Raw genomic sequence first — 23,756 nt, 5'->3', positions numbered from 1 at the left:
TGATTTTGGGGACTCTGTTTGATCGTTTGGCTTCCGTGCAGAGAAACATGAGTATGAGTACACTTGCCAAAGCACTTAGTTTAAAAAGAAAACCAAAAAAACCCATCAGAAGCCTTTTTTACCCAGATAAAAGGCCGTGCTCTTTCGTTAGTCCCACTGCACTCCTCGAGCAGCACAGGCTACTTGCAGATGGATAAAAAATAAAATAAAATAAAATAAAATAAAATAAAATAAAATATTAAAAGAGTGTTATTTCCTTTCATTTGCTTTTATTTACACCTTTTCAGCCTCACTGCAAATTTCCCTCTGGTGTTTAAGGAGTAGCCCACTCTCATGCCCTGCACTGCCACCACAGCCCTTTTCGCCCTCTCAAGTAGATACCCCGCTCCCTAGTGCCAGGGAAGCTTTCCGTGCGTGCCCCCCATCTCTTCCCCCATATTATTGGATTCCTCTTCCTCCTCCTCCTCATATTATTATTATTGTACTAAATTATTATTATTATTATTAATTGTTGTTGTTGTTATTATTTGTACTACTACTACTACTACTACTATTACTATTTCCTTTTTTCCTCCCTGGGGTTAGGGGGGCGGCGGGGCTGGACCTGGAGGCGGCGGCAGACCCCCGGCCGGCCCCGGCGCTCCCCCCGCGCTCCTGCTCTGGCTTTCCTCTCCCTGGAGCGCTGTGTACACAAAGGGCTCGCTTCTGCTTTTCCATTAGGTAACGGAGATTTATTTACTTTTGTTCTTTCTCCCGTCTCTACACGTATTTAGTGTCTGTAACTCCTGTCAGCTTAGGGATTTCCACCCCCCCCCCCGCCTCCCGAAGAAGTTATTTATTTGTGTTTCTCCGGAGGCAGTTTTAAATCAAACTGTCGGACCAGGGAGGACTCCGGTCAGCCTGACTCCTAGGATCGGCGTGCGGGTGGCGGAGCGGCGTTTATTGTGCCGTCTGGGAGGGCGAGGGCTCCGGCCGAGGGGCTCACCCCCGTCCCGGCCGCTCTGGGGTGCCTGGGGAGCCCCCGATGGGTGGGCGGCTTTTTCCAGCACGTCGGAGGGTCTGAGCCTAAGAACATCCGCTCAGAAATAAAACCAAACCCACCGAAACCTCCAGGGTATTATTGTCGGAGAAGGAGGATTTCCCCGTGTGAGGCGGGGTGGGGTGGCCCGAAGCGGCAGGGACGGTGCTCGGCAGCGGCGGGTCCTCCGGGGCTTTCCCAGAGAGCCTTATATGGAGGGGAGTTGGGATGGTGTCCCCCTCATGGGCACGGCTGCGAGGCGCCGAGCCCAGGCCGTGGGGGAGCGTGTGCGTGGGGGAGCTGCGGCGTGTTACCGCGCTGGTGTGTCATTCTAGGTGGCAGACGGAGCGGCTACCAGAGGGGACGGCGGACCTCTGAGGCTAGCCCGTCCCGACAGAAGGGAGAATTATGGCATCTCTCCCGGCCGCGAAAGGTAACCCTGATTTGGCCGCTGTAGGCTGGGGGGTTTTGTCGGTGATGGTTTGAGGTTTGGTTAGTTGGTTGGTTTGGGTTTTTCTTCCCCTCTTTCTCCTTTCCGCTCCTCTCAGCGTTTCCTCACGTTGGCTCCCCAGCCCTATCCCCGACAGCTTTCTGCCCTACGCCGGGTGGAGGACACGGCCGGCTCCGCGCCGGTGGGCGGGGGGGACAGCGCGGAGCCGGGAAGCGCCTTGTCCAGCGGTCGCTGCCAGCACCGTCCGCAGCGCCCTGGACCCCTTTACTCCGTCTTTCCGCGCAGCTTCGCGCCAGCCCCGGGGCCGCTGACGGGAGACACGGAGCGCTGTACAGCCAAGCGGCCCCTTTGCTGCCCGAGAAAAGGCACTGCGCCTCCGACGCTCAACGCCCTTCTTCCGCGTAGAAATGAAGGGGCTATGGAGGTGGGAGTAAAGCTGAGAGTTTGTCTATTTTGCATTAAAGCAGGGAAAAGTTAAAATTGCGCGGAGCGGCCACCTGCTCCGCGCCCTGCCCCCCCCCTCCACCCCCCCCCCAGCATGAGGGAGCTTTTAATGTCCATAAACTGTAAACCAGGTAATAAGATCAGGAAAGGGGACATTAGAGAAAACTGCGCTCAGGCAGCGCCCGCGGAAAAGCAGGCTTTCCAAAGACGCTCTCGGAGCACTTTCGCTGCAGTAAAGGTTTTATTGGTGATGTAGTAGCGGCTCGCACCCGCGGGTTTGGCGTTAATGACCCCTTCAGCGGGTAGAAATCACACTGCCTGGCTTGTGGAGGGGACCCATGGGCAAGGGGCACTGAGCGGTAATGACAGGTATTTACTAAAGGGGTTACTGCCACATGAATGTCGGGATTTAGGCTTCAGTTTGCCGGATAAACGTTTTAGTAACTAAGAAAGCAGGGCAATAACTTTTATAGAGGAAAGAAAAATATTTAGAGTCAGTAACTCCTCTAGTAGCTGAAAATGAACTTCTGACAACAAACGGGATTTGCCCTCCTCACCGAATCAAAGAACTTTTATACTTAATTTTCACCCTGAAAGATCTACTATTTTAAAAAATAACAGCAACTTTTCAGCTTTCGAAGAAGCTTTTGAAGCCGACCAAGCCGAGGTGCGCCCGTGGGCAGCCGGCACTTCCGGTGCAGTTGGGAGCCGAGCACCCACACCATTGCTGTCGGGGTTTTCGCGTATGCAGGGAGCACAGAAATGTTACCTCCCCCCTGCAGATCCTGACGTTCTTCCTACAAAAGTCTCTCTTTGATCTGCTTGTTGTCAAAGGAATTACCCGCTCTGGCGTTGTGCCTTCAGGTGGCAGAGGCATTACAGCTGTACAACTTCGCATTTTCTCAGTGTCTCCGGCTCATCTTCCTCCTCCACCAGCACCATCGGAGCTTTCAGGGGGGTAACATTTGAGTTTAGCTCGGTGTCACTCAGTTCTGAAGCAGGCAGGGAGAGTTATGCCGTCAACTGTGCCCATTCAGAACTCAGAGACGGATCCCTGTGGCTCCGGGTCTGCGGGCAGCGGCGGAGCAAAGCCAGAGAGAAGTTGAACCGGGAGGCGGCGCCGGCGCGGCCGGTCCCACCGCCCCCGGCCCGCCCTGACGGCGGGGCGGGGACCCGGGAAGGGGGCACCACCGGAGTGTGATGGGGGGAATAATGGGCGCAGCTCCTGTAGTCCCTGGGGAGGCTCCATCCCCTGCTATTGGAAATCCACCGCGCGAATTGCACCCGGTGGGCCTCTGTAGGTTCATACTCTCTTTGATGTTAACGTTACTTAAAAAGAAGCAAAGAAAAAGAAAGCGAAGGCACTTGTGGCTAACTAACCTCTAGAAATGGTACCTTTCCTTGGACATGGTTCTAAGCTCTTTCGTTGGGTCCGTGCAAACAAAACCAGCAAAGACTGAAATACGGGATCATAAAGATACCGCCATGAATGCGTGGTTGTAGCGCGAGTGGGCGCGTATGGGTACAAGGGGGGTTGCCGCTCGCTCAGAGCACTTACCTTGGGAAAGGAAAAGACACTGAAGAAACAGTTATCCCCGTCATCAGATTAAAACCCGTCTGTTATTTTAAAATATTTAAATCCTTTCGTCAGGATTATGGCTTTGTTCCAGTGATGAAATACAGGGATTTTGCTTGTTGCAGGAAAAAAACAAAGCAAAACACAACCCTCCCCCCTACCAACCAACCAAACGTCCAAAACCTGTTCTCCACCTTCCTACCTCCAGAACACCACCAAAACCATGCCAGAGCGTCTGAGAATTTTGGGATTTTGTTTTACTTTCATTATTCAACGCTGAGACTTAACAAACGATTGCAGGTTGGAAAACAGTAGGGTCACATTACGACAAAGGTCTGGCCAGCATTAATATACTGTTTGGAAAACAGTTGACAGTTGAGATGGTCCCCCCCCTTTCCTTCCTTTCCTTTAAAAACAAACCCTATCTCGCTTACTCCAAGTAAAAGCCCCTCTCCGTTTCCGCTTGCAACCATCACGAAGAGGTAAATGGAAAGATCATTTAATTATTTTCATTTTAATCTCTTTAATTCCCTTTCTACTAGGAGCAAATGATGATAATGGGATCCACATGGAAAAGACGCCCGGGAGTGGGGAGGGTTAGGGCAGGGGAATCCTCCCGGCCCTGTACCCTGGCAGGTGGAGCCTGCTGGGTTGAAGCCCAGCCTGGCGGTTTGAATTGGAGTAAGGTTCCTTATCTGTGGGCAGATTTTATTTTATTTTATTTTATTTTATTTTATTTTATTTTATTTTTCTATTATTTTATCTTTTATCTTTGCTCCCAGTGACGCGACCGTAAAGTGACCCAGTTGTCACCCTGTGGTGACAGGGGACGCTCCTGAAACAGGGGAGGAAACCCCAGGACCCCGATGCCCCCCATCGCCGCCTTCTCGGAGCCGGGGCAAAGACACACTGGTTAATTTTCCCTGTTCGGCCCCGCAATCCCCGAGGGCCTCTTCGCTGTGCCATGACTCGCGGCCGCGTAAAGCCCCCCTCAGCTGCGCAGGCTGCCCTGAAGCCCAGGAAGAGGTGGGGGGCGTCGGCTGAGGAAGGGCAACTCATCGGCGGTGTTAGTTGTAAACACCGCCGGTATAATGCTCCTATTTGAGGCTGCAGGAGTGGAGGCAATAGGGAGCTCACTGGGCCCTCGGTTTTTTTCGGGTGTTTGCAGATCTGTACAAATATGGGACCTGCCGGTTTTTATAAACATCTTTCGGGATGCAGTCAATCAATTATACTGGCAAGCAAGCAAGCCAGGAGCCTAGGATATATACAAGGCATAAATATATATGTATAAACCCTGTCAGCTTTGTAGTATTGACACCTCTTCCCTCCCCCTCTTCCCCAAACCTTTCTAGGAGTAGCTGTATCTAGAAAGATCCTGACAAAGTCAGGAAATCACAGTGAGAAAGTAGGAGGTATTGTTAGGAATTTAGGTTACGTTGTATGTTTTAATGCCAGCAAGGGAAATGTTAAAAAAGAGAATGGAAAAAAAAGTGTCTAAGCAAGTAGAAGACTTAAAAAAAAAATAAAAATCCTATTATACTAACAATCAAGGACACAATTTCAAGAATATGTGGCTGAAAAACATGAAACTTGGTCATTTTAAAATACAATGCAATAGATATATCTGGAAAAGACATAAGTTTACCAGATTTTCTACTCAGCAAAGTATTCTTTATGTTGCAGTCATTTCTAGTCTTGCTTTAATTTGAAACATATTCGTATCCAGGGATAGGTCCTTGCAAATGAACTGGATTATTTATTTATTTATTTATTTTTAGTGCTCTTTTGCTAATAACAGCTCTGCACAGCATGGAGTTTGTGCCTTCTCTTTCTAACACCGAGTCTTTTGCTTGCAGGAGGACATGTGTGAATAAGGAATCCATACCACAAGGAATACAGCAGATCTGAAACATCCCAGTAATCAGAGAAAATAGTTACATATCAAGGTAGGAGAAAAGCAAATTTCAGGACTTAGAAGAGAAGGGCATATTCTGAGCTAGTGTAAATTAAGAGTTTCAGTGGCACTGCAGAAATACTGGGTTGTTTTTCTTACGTTGCCGTGATCTGAAACTGCGGCCCCTTTTTCTGGATATTATGATGGAAAGCTCTGTGCTGCTTTGGCCTGATGGGGGAATGATGCTCAGGGAGCAGTGGCTGTGCTTTGGCAAAGAGTATCAAGGGGAGCTTTTCCTAACTGGTGAAACCTGGCAAACATGCTTGTAAAACTGGAGACCAGAGTGTTGGTTTTGCGTAGGAAAGATCTTGTTGCTGCATTGCCTGTATGGAGCCATTGTCAAGCATGTTTATCTTTTGCTGCAATTAACTGCATTTGTTGTGCAAGTTCTCCTATCAAGAATAAACTCAGTATTAAACTCATTTTCCCTTCATGGTTGTTATCTGCTAAAACAAATCATATAAAGGAGCCTGAGCCAAATAGTACTTCATGTCAGGAGAGAGGTTTTTAGCGCTGCCCTTCCAAGATGGCTAGGTCTTACAGACATAAATAGTATGGAATGTTGGTTTCATTGGCTTATCTGAAACTTAAAGGCATGTGTTTAAGATGCGTAATCTCAGCAGAATAGGGATTGCGTTATTCATCTGCCTACGTCTAAGACCTTCCCTGGGAGGACTTGTGTTTAAAATGGATTGGATCACTGGCTCACTTTTCATTTTTATATAACAATTTATATTTAACATTATGTAAGTAAGACCTTCGTCAGTCAAAGCTTTATTCTTGTGAACCAGATGTACTATTTTCCATAGCAATGTATTATGGAATCCCTTCACAGAAACTTGTCTTGATCTGTGGTTGATATGACTGACGCAATGAGGGATAAAAGTACTAACTGACAGTTTCCTGTTAAAACTGTGCATGAAATAAGTAACAATGACCAAAATAGCAGATGAAGATTCTGTAAATATTAATAGCTTTGATGTGATATTTTTGTAAGCACGGTAATATTAATTCCGCATTTTAGACTTCTGAGGTGGTAATTGTAAGGTGACTCATCCTCTCTCAGGTACCAGTGGATCAGTTTGGGCTCACATGAAGTTCACAATCTTCATTCACAAAAATTTTTGTTAACCACAGGAATGGTATTTTAATGTTACAGAAAAAATCTGAAATTTCATACAATATTTTTACTCCCAAAGATTCACAGTCTTCCTTCCCTCCCCCCCCCATAAATGATTGTTAAGAATGATATAAACAAGCCTTTTTGGAAATGAAAGTGAAAAGGGAGGAAAGGGGGAGAGAAGTACACAATACATATACCTGATAGGATAAAAACTCCACCCAACCTGGCTTCTGCCTTTCTTCAGCCTTTGAGCATACCTTCTAAACTTTGTGATATGGCAGGTGACACATCTCTTCCTGGAAGATCTTGCTTCTACAGACACTGCTACTGACTCGCCAAAGACTGTTTGTGAGAAGTGCCAGCCAGAGCAGACATTACTATTCATCAGCCTATGAACACACAAATTCTCCTTTGCTGGATTATGTGGTACACCCATCACCTGAGAATTGGCTACAAAGTGGGCAAAACCAAAAAGGCACTTTAATCACTGCTTGAGAAAATTAGATTACAGTTTACTTAAACTGAGACACCTTTTCTTTTAGACCAATATTCTATTATGCCTGTACAGGTGGGACTCTGTACTGTAAATAAACATTTATTTTACAGATCTCCTATGCATCATGGGCATTTTTTTAATTTTTTTTTTTTTTTTTTTTACTATTTCTCTTCTCTCTGAGGTTAAATGCTTTTTGACTAAAGTATCACTTGTGTTAAGCAATAGTATCACTTGCACTACTTGTAGTAAGCATAAAGCATCCAGAAAGTCAATCTGCTTTTGTTTCTCATCTTACTGAGAACAGGTTATCCAAAAGATTTGAGAATACTGCTATGTAGGGATTGATACCACAGTGATATCAGCTTAAACAGTGTGCTGAGACCAGGGGGCTGTCAGAAGGTAAGGCACTAAACATGCTTCTAATATTTAGCTTGGTCCAAACCATAATGACATCCTGACTCTACTTCTGTGAATTACAGGTTTGCTTTTGACAGTGGTGGGGCAGAATTTTACGAGGCTATATCTTACTAGGTGCATTGTAAGGATAATGCAGACAAACCTCTCCAAGTTTACTCTCATACTCTATGTAAAATTCTGCTTAGTTCAAGTATGCAGTGAACAGCTTCTAAAATAAACTAAAGATCATTAATCAGCATCTGTGGAATTAATTTAAGGATGATTTTGGAAAAATCATGAGACTGAAGTTATTGACATAATGCTGTATAATTTGCAACATGGCCTTCCTTTTCTATTTCTTTGGTATAGTAGAACAACTATCTGTACTTAAAAGATATCGACACTCACTGAGAGTACATCCTAACTACTAATTTCTTTTGTTTCTGTTATTTAACCAGTGTTAAGAAATTACAGAGAACATGTTATATTTTAACAATAACAAGATTACACACAGTCCATTTACTAACTGGGAGGAAGAGAAGAGTAGGCATCAAAGGAAGACTCTGCTCAGCCTCACTGCAGACAGCTGTGTTGAGGAGCAGACTTGTTGGGCAGGGCAGAAAGGCTGTTATGTTGCCGCTTTAGGAAAGAGGAAGGATAAGGTATGAATACGGCTGGGACCAGGTATCTTCTTACAGAAACTGCTGATCTCACCTCTTTAAAACTTTTGTCTCAACCTGCATTGAAACTAACAAAATTTTAGTTTTAATGAAACCTTTAATGAAAACTCTTATCAAAGAAAATGTTTTCCTTTGGCTTTCCACCCCTTTTATGAATTTGTGTCTTTGTACCCAGGCAACATATTTTATTATTTTAACTTAATATTACCAAATATTACTCATTTAAAAGAATTCTCAATACATTTCAGGGTCTTTATGATTTTAAATAAAATCTACTTTATATAGGAATTCAGCACAATGTACCATTTAAATCTTCAAATTAGGCCTTTATGCTGTGATTTTCAGTATATGTTATGCAGCACAATGTACATTGTGAACACTTAATATCAAGACAAGGAAATAATAAATGAATACATTTATTTTTAAAAAGCTGAAAAAAGTTTTAACAAAAGCTGATTACGAATCATGGTACTTCTGTATTTTACTACATATCCAAACCTTACATATGGGGGAAAAAATATTAAAGTATTTTTAAAACACATTTTTACTGTGCTAGCTGAATGTCGTATATCTACTGTAAATTTTGCTGTTACCCAGGGGGAAAAAACTGCAAATCCAACAAAACTATCTTCTTCTAGTACAAATCAGGAAAGGTACTGTCAGACTTTAGACAGCATGGAACAGTAACAAATATAGTTATTGATATAAATTCCTAAGGGGAAATAAGAAAAAATGTAGGATTTTCACCAGGCAGCACACTGAGAGATGCACTTCTCTAGCACTCCTAAAGCAGTTCTGTGATTTCCTTGTTTGTTTTGTTGTGAAGGTGGTTAATGCTGCAGAAGGCAAGTAAGCTTAAGGTCTCCAGTTATAAAAATATATTTCAATTCAATTGTGTTGCATGTAGTTATGGCAATTAGTCTGAATTATGGAGTGAAGATGGGGAAACAACAGTTGTGAAAGTACTTTTCACATGTAAGAAATAGCTAAGATAAAAGTAATGCAAAGAATACCTGTGGCATCATGCCCCATAAGGACTGTTTTGCATTGTGCAGCAAACCAGTACTAAGTCTTTTTCACCATGTACATCGCTCTGAAGCCTCACAGGATTTTTAGCCTGCAGCGTTAGTGGATAAACTTATATGTAAACAGGTCCACAAGAGTGAAGGAAAGGTCAGTTTGTTGATACAGGGTTATGTGACTGCAGAAAGACCTGCACAGCCCAGGCAGACATATGTTTCCCTGGAAGGGCAAGGCTGCTTTTGAAATGAAAGTCTTCATTTTTTGTGTATTTATTTCATGTGTCAGAAGAACACAATGCTCAAACTGTAGCCCAACAGAATAAATTCCCACAAGAGAAAAAGAGAAATTGTAAATAATTTTCAGTATCATCTACCTTACGTTTCAAAAGAATTGCTCATTTTCTTATGTTACAGTTGCATATGAAAAGTATTGTGAATTTGTTGGGGTTTGGCTATCAGCATATGTGTGCATACAGATGTGTCCGCCTCAAGTCCAGCAGAGCATTCCTTGCCACTTGGCAGCCTATCCATGGGTGTAGGGCTTGGAGGATGAGGTTCTCTTAATGGAATGCAGCCAAAAATGAGACAGGTTGCATAGACGGTCTTTCTCCAGAAAAAGCTTACCTGGACAAGCTTTGATTTTTTTCCTCTTAAAGAATTTCTCATCTGCGTGTATCATAGGATTTTCCACAAGGCTATAATAAAGGCTATGCCTGCTCTGAAAAGTTCATTTTATACTGGTATTCACTGACAAAACCAGACCATTGAAATAATGAATGAGGTTCACTTCCTCAGAATGTGTAAATGTCCGAACTTAGAGTTAAACTTTCAACAGCTGAAAGACAATAGCATTGACATGTACCTGGCACTAGTTACTCAGGTTTATTTTTTCCTGGAAAGCTGTTTTGGGCGACAGAGTGGCGTCCGGGTTTCCCAGGTTGTTGTGCTGACAAACTGCAGCGGTGGTAAAGGCAGGGAGTCTGACAAAATCTCATTAATCATTTTAAATTAAATCCAACATTCCTCTCCAATGCTGCCAAGAAGAAAGCTAACTTTTACAAATGAGTATTCTCTCTGAAAAGAACTGGTATCCTGACCATGTTGCTTTCACATAAATATGCTTGATTTCTGTCATGTACACATACTCAGTAAGTAGTATTTTTAAGCTTAAAAATAATGCATTTGTTGGATTGCTAGGAATCTGAATCATGCTTTTTGCTTGTTTTCTGTATTAGGTGCTACAAGTGAACCACATATGAAAATCAGAGCCTCTTCAGTCTTTCAATGAATTGTAGTTTTTTGACTTTTGAAATTATAAAGCAAATACAGAAAGTTCATTTTTAACTCAAGAAAAATTCACATAGGAAATAGAAGCATTCTGTGTAAACATCTTCTAATCCGTCTCTTCTCTAAGCTTGTTTATATGAATAAGAAATGAAAATTCAAATTTACTAACATCATTGTCAGCAAAAGCACTGAAGTGATGAAGGAGCAATGTGATCTCTCTGAAGCTTTTTACATACATGTTTATTTCTGTAACTAATCCTAGCTATCTGGTTATGATTTAATTACATACATTGTACGGTAAGTCTTAACTTTTAACATCTGATAAATAATATTAGAAGCTCACATAAAATTTTATCTTACTAAAATCACTATTATATGTAGATGATAAAAGTTTGTATATTATTTCCCTTTAAGGCAAAATGAAACCATAATGTGCCTATGGGAGACACAGGAAATCCTTTAAGTCTGTTCTTTGTCCATTTTAATAGTGCTTTTGAGATTAGAGTGGTAGATTTTACAATGGCAGAGAACAAGTCATCAGCCTTAATGTTTATTAGTTTTGATACTTACATGAAATATGTGAAAGGAAAAAAAAATCCCAATCCAATAGAACACAACTAAATCTGGCTTTTCTAAATACTTCATACTGTTATTTTGACATTTTAACATGATCAAGTAGGTATATCTCAATTTTGCTAAAGTACTTAAAATAATTTAATACTTGTTTTCTAAAATCCAAACTATAAAAATATCAGATTGCACAATGACAGCCTTACAGAGAAAGCAAAACTATTACCACTTCAAAAAAGAGCAATTCCTGTTGATAAATTTGTTTATGTAAAGAACATCAATAAACTGGTGTATACCGAAGAGGAAATAGTAACATTTATTTGCCCAGATAGACAGTTTATTTTCCTAAATCTGTATTTTGAAACTGTTTATAATTTTTCTTTTTCCAATATGGGAGGGAAAAGTTTAAGAGAAAAAATTGATTTTTTTTTTTCCCCCCGAACGCGAATTGCTTGCCCACTTCAAAATTGACAAACGTGTTTCTGACTTACAGTTGTTTGGGCTTTTGTATGTTGAAGCAGCTTTGATTTATTTCAAAAAGCCAAAGATGAATAAATCTGTTGTTTAGAGTATGGAAAGTATTTAAGACAGAAAAAGTTTTGAGAAAATGCGGAGTATCAGACACTGTCTATAACTAAACCATGTGAATATGTAATATATGCTGTATTCCTTGAATAAATGCAATGAGAGCCTCAGAATTAATAAAGGCAAAAATTATCTGTAATCAGACACTGTACATGTGATACTGTACAGTGCCACAGACAGACACAATCAGACACTGTGACACTGTACATGGACACAGGTACATTCACTTCCCCGATCTGAACAAAGAACTGTTGTCCGTCACATCTGGATACACTAAAGTTAGCAAAATTTCAGAAATGGCCATTCAGCGCACAACTTTTGGTGTCTTTTAGGACCAGAATAACTAGTGTTTTCAGGGGGATGGGCTGCAGGCTCATTTCTTCCTTCAGTGCTGTGTACAATCAGCATGAAGGCAACATCCCATGGCCAAAGTTCAAAGGACAAGCAGTGGCAGAATCACAATAGCTCAGGAATCACTTCACAGCTATGAATATGATCCTGCCCATGTAATTAGGCTTGGGATCCTTTATCCTAAGTCTTCTGACGTGTTTTATTAAGTAGCTATTTCCACATCACATACTTTAGTGACACCTGGATCAATGAAGTATGTTTTCTTTTAAATGTATGTGGAGGCACCAATAGTTCATTGAAGAAGACACTGCCCGAAACTTAAGTTGCTAGAGGGCTTTTAGACGATGACTAAGAGAATTCAAACTTTATCTTTCTCACTTTACAAGAGTATTATTACGCTTGGTTTTTTTTGGTTTTTTTTTTTGTTTCTTTTAAGACAGAAAATAGCCTAACTTCATGCAAAATCTACATTCTTAAAATGAAAAAAAAATTACTTCTCTGCCACTCTGGACAAAGACTCGAATTTCAAAAGACAAGAGGACAGAAGACATCTCTTGTAATTTTTTGTTTCTTGGTTACCCCTAAGGGAATTCACACTTGGCATGTTGTGTTTGCTGTTTTCTGTTCCACTTTGAGTTAGTAACATAATGTACACCATGAGTTGGGTGCTAACCATCTAACACTGTTCAAAATCCTATTGTGAAGATCAGATGCTGTTATCTGTATGTGATTAGGGTTTGGTTTTGTTTTGTTTTTTCTCTTCCCCTGGAGTTGTGTTTTATGGAAACTTTAACCATATCATCCTGCTTCTAATTTATCTTCTTGGCTGTTACATTGGCCCTGAAGCTTTCTAAAGCTTGTAAATAGATGTACTCAGATATTCCAGAAAAAACATGTTCTGTCTGCCTGGAGGCTTTGTTCTCTATCTGTTTGAGGATGGGAACTGAGGGTAACTGGAAATTAAGAGAAATGCAGACTAACAATTCATACTCTTGTATCAGTGGAAAATCAAAACCAGTATCACTAATGTTAACATAAATACCAGTCAGAAGAGACTCTTGCTCTGCATTTGTGGTTTGAGAAGAAAACATTTCCTGATAAGATTAGTTGTAATTTCAAAAGTCACTGAATTCTTCTTGTTAAAGTGTGTAACTTCTGAGGAGTGTTTTCTAGAAAGCCATATTCTGCGGTTTCCATAAGATCACATTAAGGAGTACAGAGACATTTATCCTTTATCACTGTTTTTACAGATCATGATAAAAGTTTTCCAGCTTGTTTTGTTTGGTTTTGGTTTGTTTTGTTTTTGTGTTTTAACAGGACCAGATACCTGTGCCTTAAACAAAGCTCCCCAACATACCATATAATCTTTATTTGTACTTGAGATTAATTGACCAACGTGAAATGCATCCTTGGGCTTCCTGAAATATATGAAATGACACAGGATGAAGTTATCCTGAGAGAGGGGAGGAATACTGTAAAACCTGTCTGGAAAATAGCTGTGCTGCTGCTGGCTCCTGGCTTTGGCTGTGTATGCTACAAATACAAATGGCGTTTTCTCTTGATTAAAGGTAATGTAATAAAAAACCCACAACTTTTTCTGGGTGCATTTTTACATGTGGACCAGAGCTATAACCAAAATGTACTGAACACTTAGATTGCAGCAGTAGCTACATTGTTTCCTCCCTGTCATTTATGTAGCCCTTATGTGTACTGTCATTGTCATTGCTCTTCTGGTACCCAAGACAAATGTAACACTCCCTAGATACCAAATGGAAAGCAGCAGTGTGGGCAAAGTGCATGCCTTTGAGGAGTATGACTTGAATCCAATTCTCAGCTCTGCCTTAGGCTTCCTACACAGACAAATAAAAATCAGATTAATCTGTAAAACAGAACTAAGAGTATCTTTCTACCTCACCTCATGGTGTGATAAGGAAAAAGGATAAATCTACTTGTTACCATGATGAATCCAGATGCTAGCGATAGCTGAATATTATGTAAACAGACAAAATCAGGAACAGCTCTGATTTCAACTACATTTTATGTCAATTTAAGAAAAGCACTGCTCTATGAGATATCTGAACAAAAACCAGGCAAATCCTTATTCAGTTCCTGCACACGCACTAATATTAATATTCTATGCACTTCAGAAAATGTAAAACACAATCTGACCAAGACCATATTTAAGTATTTTCATAAATCCAGAACTATTTAAAATCCAGCTACATGTCAGACTTAGAAAGCATAATTAATTCAGTATCTGAGTCCAGGTCGCCTCTCCAGTCTGCACAGTCACTGCTCTGATCTTGCACAGTCAGTTTTTAACAGCTTTTGCAATGAGTCATCTGGTATATATTTGCCTAGGCATTTCCATCATTGACACTTCTAAACTGAGGGAAGCAGTTGAAAGCAGCAACATGTTAGCTGCCCCTACCACTTTCCCTGTTGAGATTTCTCCTTTCTTACCATGCTGAATAGATAACTGTACTTGTTCTATGTCTCCAATAACTAGCGCCTGCAATATAGGTTAGGTAAACTCTCCAGGTAAACTGCATGATTTTCCTAGGCTGTCCCTGTATGACATCAGGATTCATCTAAAATAGTGGTTATAATCTTCTTTAAAATTGAGTGAATAGCAGGTTGGCAATATGCTAATTCAAGTTAGTCAGTATTAGATATCATCTTAAATATTTTACAAATGTTCTGTCATCTCCTAAAGTAAACTTTATTGTAGTATTCAGATCAATATTTCACTAAATTACGTATCTGAGGTAGTCAGCACTGTAAAAAAATGCAAATGAAAGAAGTACAACACTTAAGAGATAAAAGAAGAAATTTTAGTTAAAATATTTTACAATAAAATAATTATGATTATAAATCTCTTTCATTAAATATATACACATTACATGGTATTCTAAAAAGAATGAACTTATTAAAGTTTCAAGCAGATCTAATGCACAAATCCACCACTTTGTCAGCTTAGACTGTAATGTCAGTTTAACATTCATAAATGGCTGTGTCAGACCAATGGCATCGTTTTGTGCAAAACTAAAAAAAATTATGAAAAACAGAATCTCCAAATTTTTCTGTTTCCATGGTAAATAGATAGAAAAGGTAGTTTACACATACACACGCTTACACACACAAACTTTGATTGCATACAGAGGTTAGAATGACCAGCACTAAAATAACCCCCATCTCTACAAAATTATTAATTTCTTGAATTGATGTAGTTTTTGAAAATTACAAATTTTAAGTGCTAGCAAATTGTGCTTTTAGGCAGCCACGTGGCCAATAAGGTAGATGTTGTCATAAAGGTGCCCTACAAAATCTTCACTAATATTCTGTGCAGCTCGTCGTGTATTTCGGATGAATTCCCTCTTTGACATTTTGTTCTTCACGTGAGGGCTTGTTAGATCAATGGAAAGTAGAATCAAAGAGTAACACAGTACATAAACTGCATCTAGACAAGAGAGAATAAGTAAATAAAAAAAAGATTAGAAGGAAACTGTGATTGTTAAAAATATTGCTCCCTGTTCAAGTAAGTACTTTAACAGTCTTCATCATTAATTTATAATTAAATTTATAATTATAAAATTATATATGTACACACACATATATAACAACTCAAAAGGGTATCCCAGTGAAATAAAATTTAATATAGCAATTTTCAAAGTAATAATGTCAGCACATTGCCAAATGAGCATTTACAAATCTCTTAATATTTCTATGTTATCCAAAAGTTACTAAGGGCTTTGTGCACATTCAGTTAGACAGATTCTTGAAGTTTTTGCGAACTAAGGTCAACATCCTGCTAACGCTTATCTTTAAATATGTAAGCAGTCCCACTGCCGAAAACTGGCTCCTTCCCAACCAATTATAAATACTTGTTAACTTCAGTGAGGCCCAAAATTCCCTCTCATTTCTGTGGGACTATCCACAAGGCAAAATGTTAAGTGTGTCTTTGCAAGAGGGAACTTAAAGATAGTACGGAGCTTGAGCACAGACAAAACTGAAGGAAAGATAATAAGAAAATAAACCCCACTTAACAGCTAGTTCTAAGAAAAGAATCTGTATGGGTATTTTTTGGTCTTTTTTTCTCCCTCGAGTGGGATGATGCCTGTATACTGAACCCTCCTAAGCCATGTTTGTACTTTCAGAAATACTTGTTTAGGTGCCGATCTTAAAACTATCATAAACAGTAACATCATCCAGAAATACAAAGACTGATCCACTGAATCAAATCTTTTTTGCTTACCAGGGCTAAGGCCAAGCTCTCTCATCAAATCAGGGTTACAAGCACAGAATCGGTGAGAGAACTTTGTTATGAGAGTCTCAAGGTACTCCCCACGCTCCTCAGGAGCATGAATGTGTCTGAAGAATTCTCTCAGTGCATTTGGCAAGAACTGATTTCTGAAGTTATGCAGTGTCACAAGGTCATCCAAAACATCTCGCCTGGTAGAATAAAATCCCACATAATTAGAGAATTTTCTTTCAACTGTTTAAATATGAAAACATACGTTTTAAAAATAAAAATGAAAGCTTTAGAATAGTTTATGAGCTTTGGCTTTTGCAAACAAAACTATCACTAACAGTACAAGCTAATATAAACCCATGTTTTTCAAACATAATAGTAACCAAATACTATAGAAATATACATTAATCAGAATTCCAAGTTTCTTTATATGCATTCCAAGTTTCTTTATATTCTTTATAATCACAATCTACACAGAGGCTCCTTTAAACTGACAAAACCACTAAAGAAAGAAAGGGAATAGATTCATGTGTGTCACACATTTTGGTGCCTAAGTAGAAGCTGTTACAGGAGTATCTTGTTAAAACCAGGCTTAGATAAAATTTGCTCACAAAACCTCTTTAAGTCTAAGTCCATCAGGGTGTAATGCTCTCAAGTGTTTTCCACTGAACCCAGAAACATCTAAGGGATTCAGACTAGCCTACATGAACAGATGTGTAAAAGACATCTGAAGGAAATTTGGATGCAAATTTGAAGTGAACCAAAGAATATTCTCATATGTTTATCCTTTCTGTTAAACATTTCAGTACTAGAAGGGGAATTTCAACATTTAGAAACCTAGTTGTATTTTTAGTGCCTGATTACACTCTGTTTATGAAAGGAAGATGAACGGCAGTAGGGGTTGCTAATATTAACTTGCAATCTCATCTGTTAAACTGGTTTGTATTTTTTCTATTGCCAACAAAAACTGATAATCTGAAGTTTTACAGCACAGGACTGTCAGTGGTGATACCACTATAGAATGACTCCTTTTATTCCTTTAGTGGTACAGGCTGAGGAGGATGAAAAGCAGGAGAGGATTCCTGCTGGAAGCACTGCTCTCCCTCTGCTCTTCCTATTTATGTCCAGTTATTATTCTCCTCCTATTTCAACTTAAATGTGTTGATGCTTCTCTTTCCTGATACTGCACTACCCCAACCTGAAGGTATCCTGGAGGGCAAGAGAAAGCATTATGGAGGTAGAAGAGCATGCTACAGCAGGGAGAGTGTTGCCTACTGCCATCCATGCTGTCTCCAAGAGGATGCTCTATTGCATCCTAGGAGGTGGGTGTAACTTCCATTCAAGAAATACCAGACACCCAAATAATGGTTAGATGATTCAACATTAGTTAAAAAGCTATCATCGCTCAGTAAAGTGATAACTGCTTTTTCTGATTAATACCCATACTAGATTGGAAAAAAAACCAACCTCAAGTCAAAAAAGCGCAGCAAAATAACTCTAAAATCTGAATGTCATACAGCACAAAGATTATCCTGTGCAGTTTAAATGCTGACTATAAATTCAAAACAATTCATGCCCGAACTGCAAAAATGCAGAAAAAGCACAGGATGTGATATTTACTTGTTATAGATGGTATTTTCAGGGGTTCTTATAAAATGTTACAGTTAATAAATACTTGAACTGAGAAACTGTTCAGATTTAGGAGCAGCATTACTTAGTTGCATTTTCACATCTATAAAATTACATCAATACAAGCAAAATATTGTTGAATGGACCAGTACATTGAAAGTGAATAGGAAATGTCTCAAGAGAAATTCAGATTACCTTTCATCAAGGTAGATTCTCAGCTTCTTCCAATTTAGTGTTCTTGTGCAAAAGATAAACTTAGCTATTTCTTTCGGCGAATCATCTAGTATGCCCTTGGACATAAAGTAGTTGACTCCCTGAGATAAAATACATGTATGTATAAATATGCTTAATCTTCATAATGTGTTTAGGAACAAGTACTGTGCTTGGCAATGTATGAACATAATCCTACTAATTAGTTGGTTTGTTTTTCAGAATGATTCTTCTTCCTCAAAATCACATTTCAACATGCACAATACCCTCTAAAATTATAAATCAAATGCAAAGAAACAATTTATTGTTATAGTTGAGATTTTACATATACTCACAATAAGAAATTTAAAATTATGAACCCCATAACAAGCATGATGGTTCTTTATTAATTTCTTTACAGTGTAGACTAGTATTTTGGTTTTCATACTTTTCTAATTGTATATACAATGATGCAGGGTCCATAGCTTTTAATTTCTTAACTTTTGTAAATAAGAAAATCTTAGCCATAATGTGTTCAGCCTTTAGTAGCTTTCATTAAAACATTAATGTTCTCACATGTATACAATGTATCACATTCAAACAGATGCATTAAATGCATCTGTTTAAATGTGCAATAATGCAAATAAAGACAAGCACACTGATTTCAAAGCATAGGTAAATATCAACATATATGAATATGTGTACACAGAAAAAAAGAACATTCTGCCTAACCAAAAAAAAAAAAAAATTTAAAATGATAGAACTGTGTATATTTTATATTGATACTATGATTTCCAGAATTTTCCATGCTTGGGCAAGTACACATTTCTTACAGAATATACATGCCAAATCTAATTTAAAAATATTTCAGTGATATTCTGGATTCTTTCTATTCATTGAAATATCCCAAAGCATAAAACTATTTACCTTATGATCTCAGAAATCAAACCCAACTTAATGGATTTTTAAAACGTTCCAGTTTTTTAACAACAAAAATCTAAACCTGAGAATAACTAACCAACTAGTTTCAATTCAGTTTGGCAGGGGCTGCCAGTGGTTCTGAGCATTTGTTACAAAGAAGTGTTACAATACTTAACTACAGTATCTGTTGCCTATACCCTAGTGTTGAAATAACGTAAAATGCGTAGGACAGTGAATTTCTGCATAGGATTACGTACCAAGGCCACAACCTAAATCACCTTTAAAATACTTCTGAAATCTTTTTTCATAAATCTTCTGATATCAGAGTTCACAATATTTTGCAAGTCTGCCCTTTTAGTTTACACTACATCTATAAAGATATAGGGGCAACCTGTCATTCAGTGTATAAACTAACTTCCCAGTGCTCTGCAATTTTGCTTAAAAAAGAAATAAAGGACTGAGCGCAGGTTTGGAAAGTTGTTTTATGGAATGGATTAGTAAAGCAAAGTCTCAGTTATATCAAGCAAAAAATAAACTAAAATATATGCTTAAGATATCAGTAACACAAGTGAAAAGCCAACAAACACCTGGAACATTATCTGTTTTTACCAGTCCATAATTTTTGCTTATATATTTATAGAAAATAGAAGTTAATTAGCACCTTTTTTTTTTTTTGTTAAAAGAATGTTATAGAAAATGAATTAAAAAAAAGTTTTACATAGGCAAGACCAAAGAAAGAAAAATCCTAGCAATTTTAGGCCCAGATTTTGGGAAGAATCTCTATTTAGGACGCTAATGAAGCATGTATTGCACTATAAGCATGCATTTAAATCCAAATTAGATCATATTTAACTTTGTCCATAATATGGATGGTCAACATAAGGTGAAGTACTTTCCTGAATTAGAGCTAAATAGTAAACTAAAATGGGAGATCAAATTGAACATCAACTGCGTATTAATTCCTAAAGTATTTTGGCAATTTATACAAGACTAGCAGCATAACATGTCCTTTACATATATCCTCACTTAATAAGACTTACGCATTTGCTTCAGTAATAAGTATTTGCTTAAGGTAATACAAACTGAAGCCTGGCGAGGAAGTCTCGGTAATATTCCTGCTGCAATTATTTAACAAACACCTCTGCAACATATTCAGAAAATACCTGGCATGTCATACATGAGGCAGGACGAAAATAACACCTTCTTTAAGACATACAGTGAGTTCGTTTCTCTGTGACAGTAAATGCCGTAATTTCTTTCATGCATTAGATTTCAACTCAAGGTACAATCTTCACTTGATTTTTAGGCTAACCATGTCTTTGCAAAGCACTTTTATTCCCTGTCTCTAACTCCCTCTCTCTCTTCCCACCACACATAATGCTTAACAGTATCTTTCTCTGTGAATGCAATTTCATTTTCCTCATCTCCTTCACAAATGAATAGGGCATAAATAAAAGATACTTCAGCACATGCCATCACTTTTAGTTGCTTTTTATTTCTTCCTCAACAACCACAAACATTTTGCAACAATAGAAACCCGACTTCTCTTTAAAGTCCTTAAATTTTGGCTCACAGCAAATAAAATTTATTTACAGGATTTATGGCATGTCATCAAATCTGCTTTTTGTAACACTATAAACACTGCCTTGAATTCCTCTCAGAACCCTCACTTCAAATAAATCACTTTTGGTAGCTAACATGATCGTTTTTGACAGGTACGCTAGCTGAAATAACTAGTTCTACACACTATTAAAATCAACGCTAAGATTATCAGTCATCTGGTGATTCTCTTAGGATACATTTGACTGAAGTCAGGTTGGCAGATCTATGCCACTATCTACTAGGTCTGAAGAGGTGTTTTTAACACTTAGGAATAAGCACACACAGTATGTTCTTCTAATTCTGATGCAGTGGAAGAATAGTTAGGTGAACAGTACAACAGTCAAGATTTGCAGTAGATCTGTGTCTGCCTAACTTACACGAGGAGCCTGCTTGTCACTGTAATGTTCTTAACATTAGAGAATTAGGAAAGATGCCTTAAGGATACCTTGCCTTTGTGGCAAGAACGTTAACACTGAATTTCAGACAGCTCTGGATAAAATCATCATGTATTAAAGTGTTGATTTAAATTATATATGCAAATAACAATCATAACTATAGATTAATAGTAACCAAAAAAGCTATTTGTTGTATTTCAATGTTATTTTTTACAGTTGCTCATTTTTTCCCAGCCACGCAATGCTTGTTTTACCAACCTATTCTGCTACAGCACTGACACCCCGTGATTACTTTCCACCTGTTCCCAAGAAGCTTTCCATTCATTTATATCCATACAGGATACATAAACCAAAAAAGTTTTCTTATTCAGAATTGGTTTCATTTCTGCATTGATCTTCTTCTCTGGTAAGAGTACTTTCAGAATATTTTAATACAGCAGTCAGTATTAAAATTTTTGTAGTTGCCTTTGCCTTCTCTGTTTGGACATGCAAACAAAACAAACCAGACATTCTAAATTATTGGCATAGAAATCTTGGAATCGGCATTTTTCTACACATATACATGTTTATACATATTTAAATGGAATTGTTGCAAAGTTCAAGTTGGGAGACACTGAAGCTTTTTACCCAATGCCTATTTAAAAGTAGTGCAGGAAAATATATGACACATACATTTGTCTATAGCAATGAATTTCACATAAATGGTTGTACATCTGCTCAATTTGCTTAGCTTAAAAAGTTTTAACAGGTGACTAAGGAAATCACTAGAAAGTACATCAACATTCTTAGGCAATTTATAATTCTGCAAATTATATGCTTCTACATTTTGGTAGGATAACAGATATCAACATAAAATGCTGATTTCTTTCTAGTTTGTACTGTATTAAAAATAGACAATTTTGATCACCAACAAAATTAAAACATTCTTAAGCAAAAGCTGAGGAAACATAGGAATTCAAGTTTATATACTAGCTTAATTATTTAAATTATTTTGGGCCAATATGCATCTGGCATAGTAGGGCCTTGACTGCTAACTGGGGCTTCTACGTAACACATGCATTACTAGTAAATAATAATTAGACATGTACGGTACTATTATTCCAATTTTCAAGGGAAATGCAACATCTTAATACATTTCATGGTGCATTTTCTGGAACAAAAGACACAGTACTGATGTTATATTTTCCAACAGAAATTTTTGAGATTCTTAGTTCCTAAGTACAAATCAAGTCATTTGGTGACAAATGTGGACACCATATAGAATGTAACATTACAACAGTGTTTCTTTCACTGTATGTCTTTAAAATACAGTCTCAGCGATACACAGTTATGATGGCAGAAATCACAAGTAGAATGTAGAAATATTTCTCATGTTACACAGAATCCATAACTAATAATTTACAAGATTAAAGTTCTCTGACTTTAATGTTGAGTTTTCAAAAGGTTTCAGCTGTCTGGTCCATTCCACCTTTTCAGATAAATCACGCAAAAGAACATCTTCCCTCTACAACATACACATACTTTAATATTCTTAGGACAGATATATCAATGCATCTCAAAACTGGCTTGCTTAGTAGATCCCTATGAAATAGGGTAAGTTTTCAAAAAACTGGGTTAGAAATATACAGCACAGGAAATATTCCATCATTTGCAGACTATAATTAAAAGTCAGGTAAGGTAGCTTTATGCATGTGGCTAACAATTCCTTTACAATCAAGAAAAGGTCAGAAAACTGACTTCCCTGGCAAAAACTAAGGGCAGTTCGTAACAAATAAGACAATCACAAAAGTGGAAAGCCAGGTTTAGTCTAAGCACTGTCTTACTGTATTTTATTGTTATTATGCTACATAAAGGAAATCCTGACCTCATTAAAGTCTGAGATTTCAGTACAGTCCAGATTCCAATAGATTCATAAAAATAAATGCTATTAAACAGCATCAGTTAGAATCATTATCATTATGGAAAACAAAACAAAAAACCAAACCAAAACAAAAAAAATCTTTCCTGACCAATCTTTCCACCTTCAGTTCCAATTTTAACTACATAACATAGCTCTATATAATAAACTTGACAAAATACCTTGTAGGGAGTTAGAAACATATACAAAACAGTGGGAAATAACTTCTGTTTGCTACAAATTCTGCGTCATAAGCGTGTGAGGTATGAAATGAGCACTGCATGAGAAACATTTCACATAAACCATACACTCTTTAGAATAAAATATAGCAGAGACCATGTAGGCAGATTGAATAACATAATGTTCATATTCAAGTGTTAATACTAACACTAAACCACCCCTCTTCCCCAAGAAACAAAAACCAAGCTCCAAAATCTTGGCTACAATGGTGCTGCCATATGAAAAAACCAAACCAAACACTAAACCAAAAACAAACTAAATCCAAAACCAACCAACAAACAAAAAAAAAAGAGAAACCAAACATGCACTGGAGTTTTTTAGCTTTTTTGTTTTAGACTATGTGTAATGTGATTAGGCACATCCTTTCAGCAGAATGTGAGCACCTGCTACATATTATGCAAGCTCATGCACACAATCAATACATTAAATTACAGCAGATACCACAACACCATGCACACAACAATGGCTAACCAGAGAATCCTACCACAAAGTGTGTAGATGCTCTTCCCTACCCCATGAGCCACCGCTAGCTCTGGAGCTGTTGCTGTGGAGCCTGGTTACCCATTTTCATGACATGGGCGGTGTCCTTTGGAGAATCTTGCTCCTGTGGCTGTAAGTATTCCTATTTTTATAGTAATTTGATCAGGTCTGTTATCAAATGTAAAGCAGAGTTTG

General features: G+C 38.4%; 1 protein-coding gene and 1 long non-coding RNA gene across 7 annotated transcripts in view; one reads left to right on the top strand and one right to left on the bottom strand.

Moving 5' to 3' along the window:
• Positions 1–1,357: 1,357 nt before the first annotated feature.
• Positions 1,358–7,170, top strand: LOC115610322. The gene is made up of 3 exons (XR_003992189.1): positions 1,358–1,451; positions 5,349–5,438; positions 6,851–7,170. It is a non-coding gene; the product is annotated as an uncharacterized LOC115610322 (long non-coding RNA).
• Positions 7,171–9,027: 1,857 nt separating this feature from the next.
• FBXO8 (F-box protein 8) overlaps positions 9,028–23,756 on the bottom strand; it is a 24,949-nt gene continuing 10,220 nt past the window's right edge. For 2 of the 6 annotated variants that reach the window (XM_030491637.1, XM_030491635.1), the window contains exons 4-7: positions 18,033–18,151; positions 16,212–16,408; positions 11,800–15,416; positions 9,028–11,751 (exon numbers count right to left, since the gene is read on the bottom strand). In XM_030491637.1, the coding sequence (XP_030347497.1) occupies positions 15,229–15,416; positions 16,212–16,408; positions 18,033–18,151 (504 nt within the window). In that variant the 3' untranslated portion in view covers positions 9,028–11,751; positions 11,800–15,228. Of the gene's footprint in view, positions 11,752–11,799; positions 15,417–16,211; positions 16,409–18,032; positions 18,152–23,565; positions 23,692–23,756 lie in introns of those variants that run through there. The other 4 variants (XM_030491636.2, XM_030491638.1, XR_003992187.2 and 1 more) reach the window with 4 other exon arrangements.

Source organism: Strigops habroptila, chromosome 7 (assembly GCF_004027225.2).
Source record: "Strigops habroptila isolate Jane chromosome 7, bStrHab1.2.pri, whole genome shotgun sequence".
In the NCBI taxonomy this organism is placed as follows: Eukaryota; Metazoa; Chordata; class Aves; order Psittaciformes; family Psittacidae; genus Strigops; species Strigops habroptila.
The sequence above is the reverse complement of the archived record's forward strand: the minus strand, read 5'-3'. Positions and strand labels throughout refer to the sequence as shown.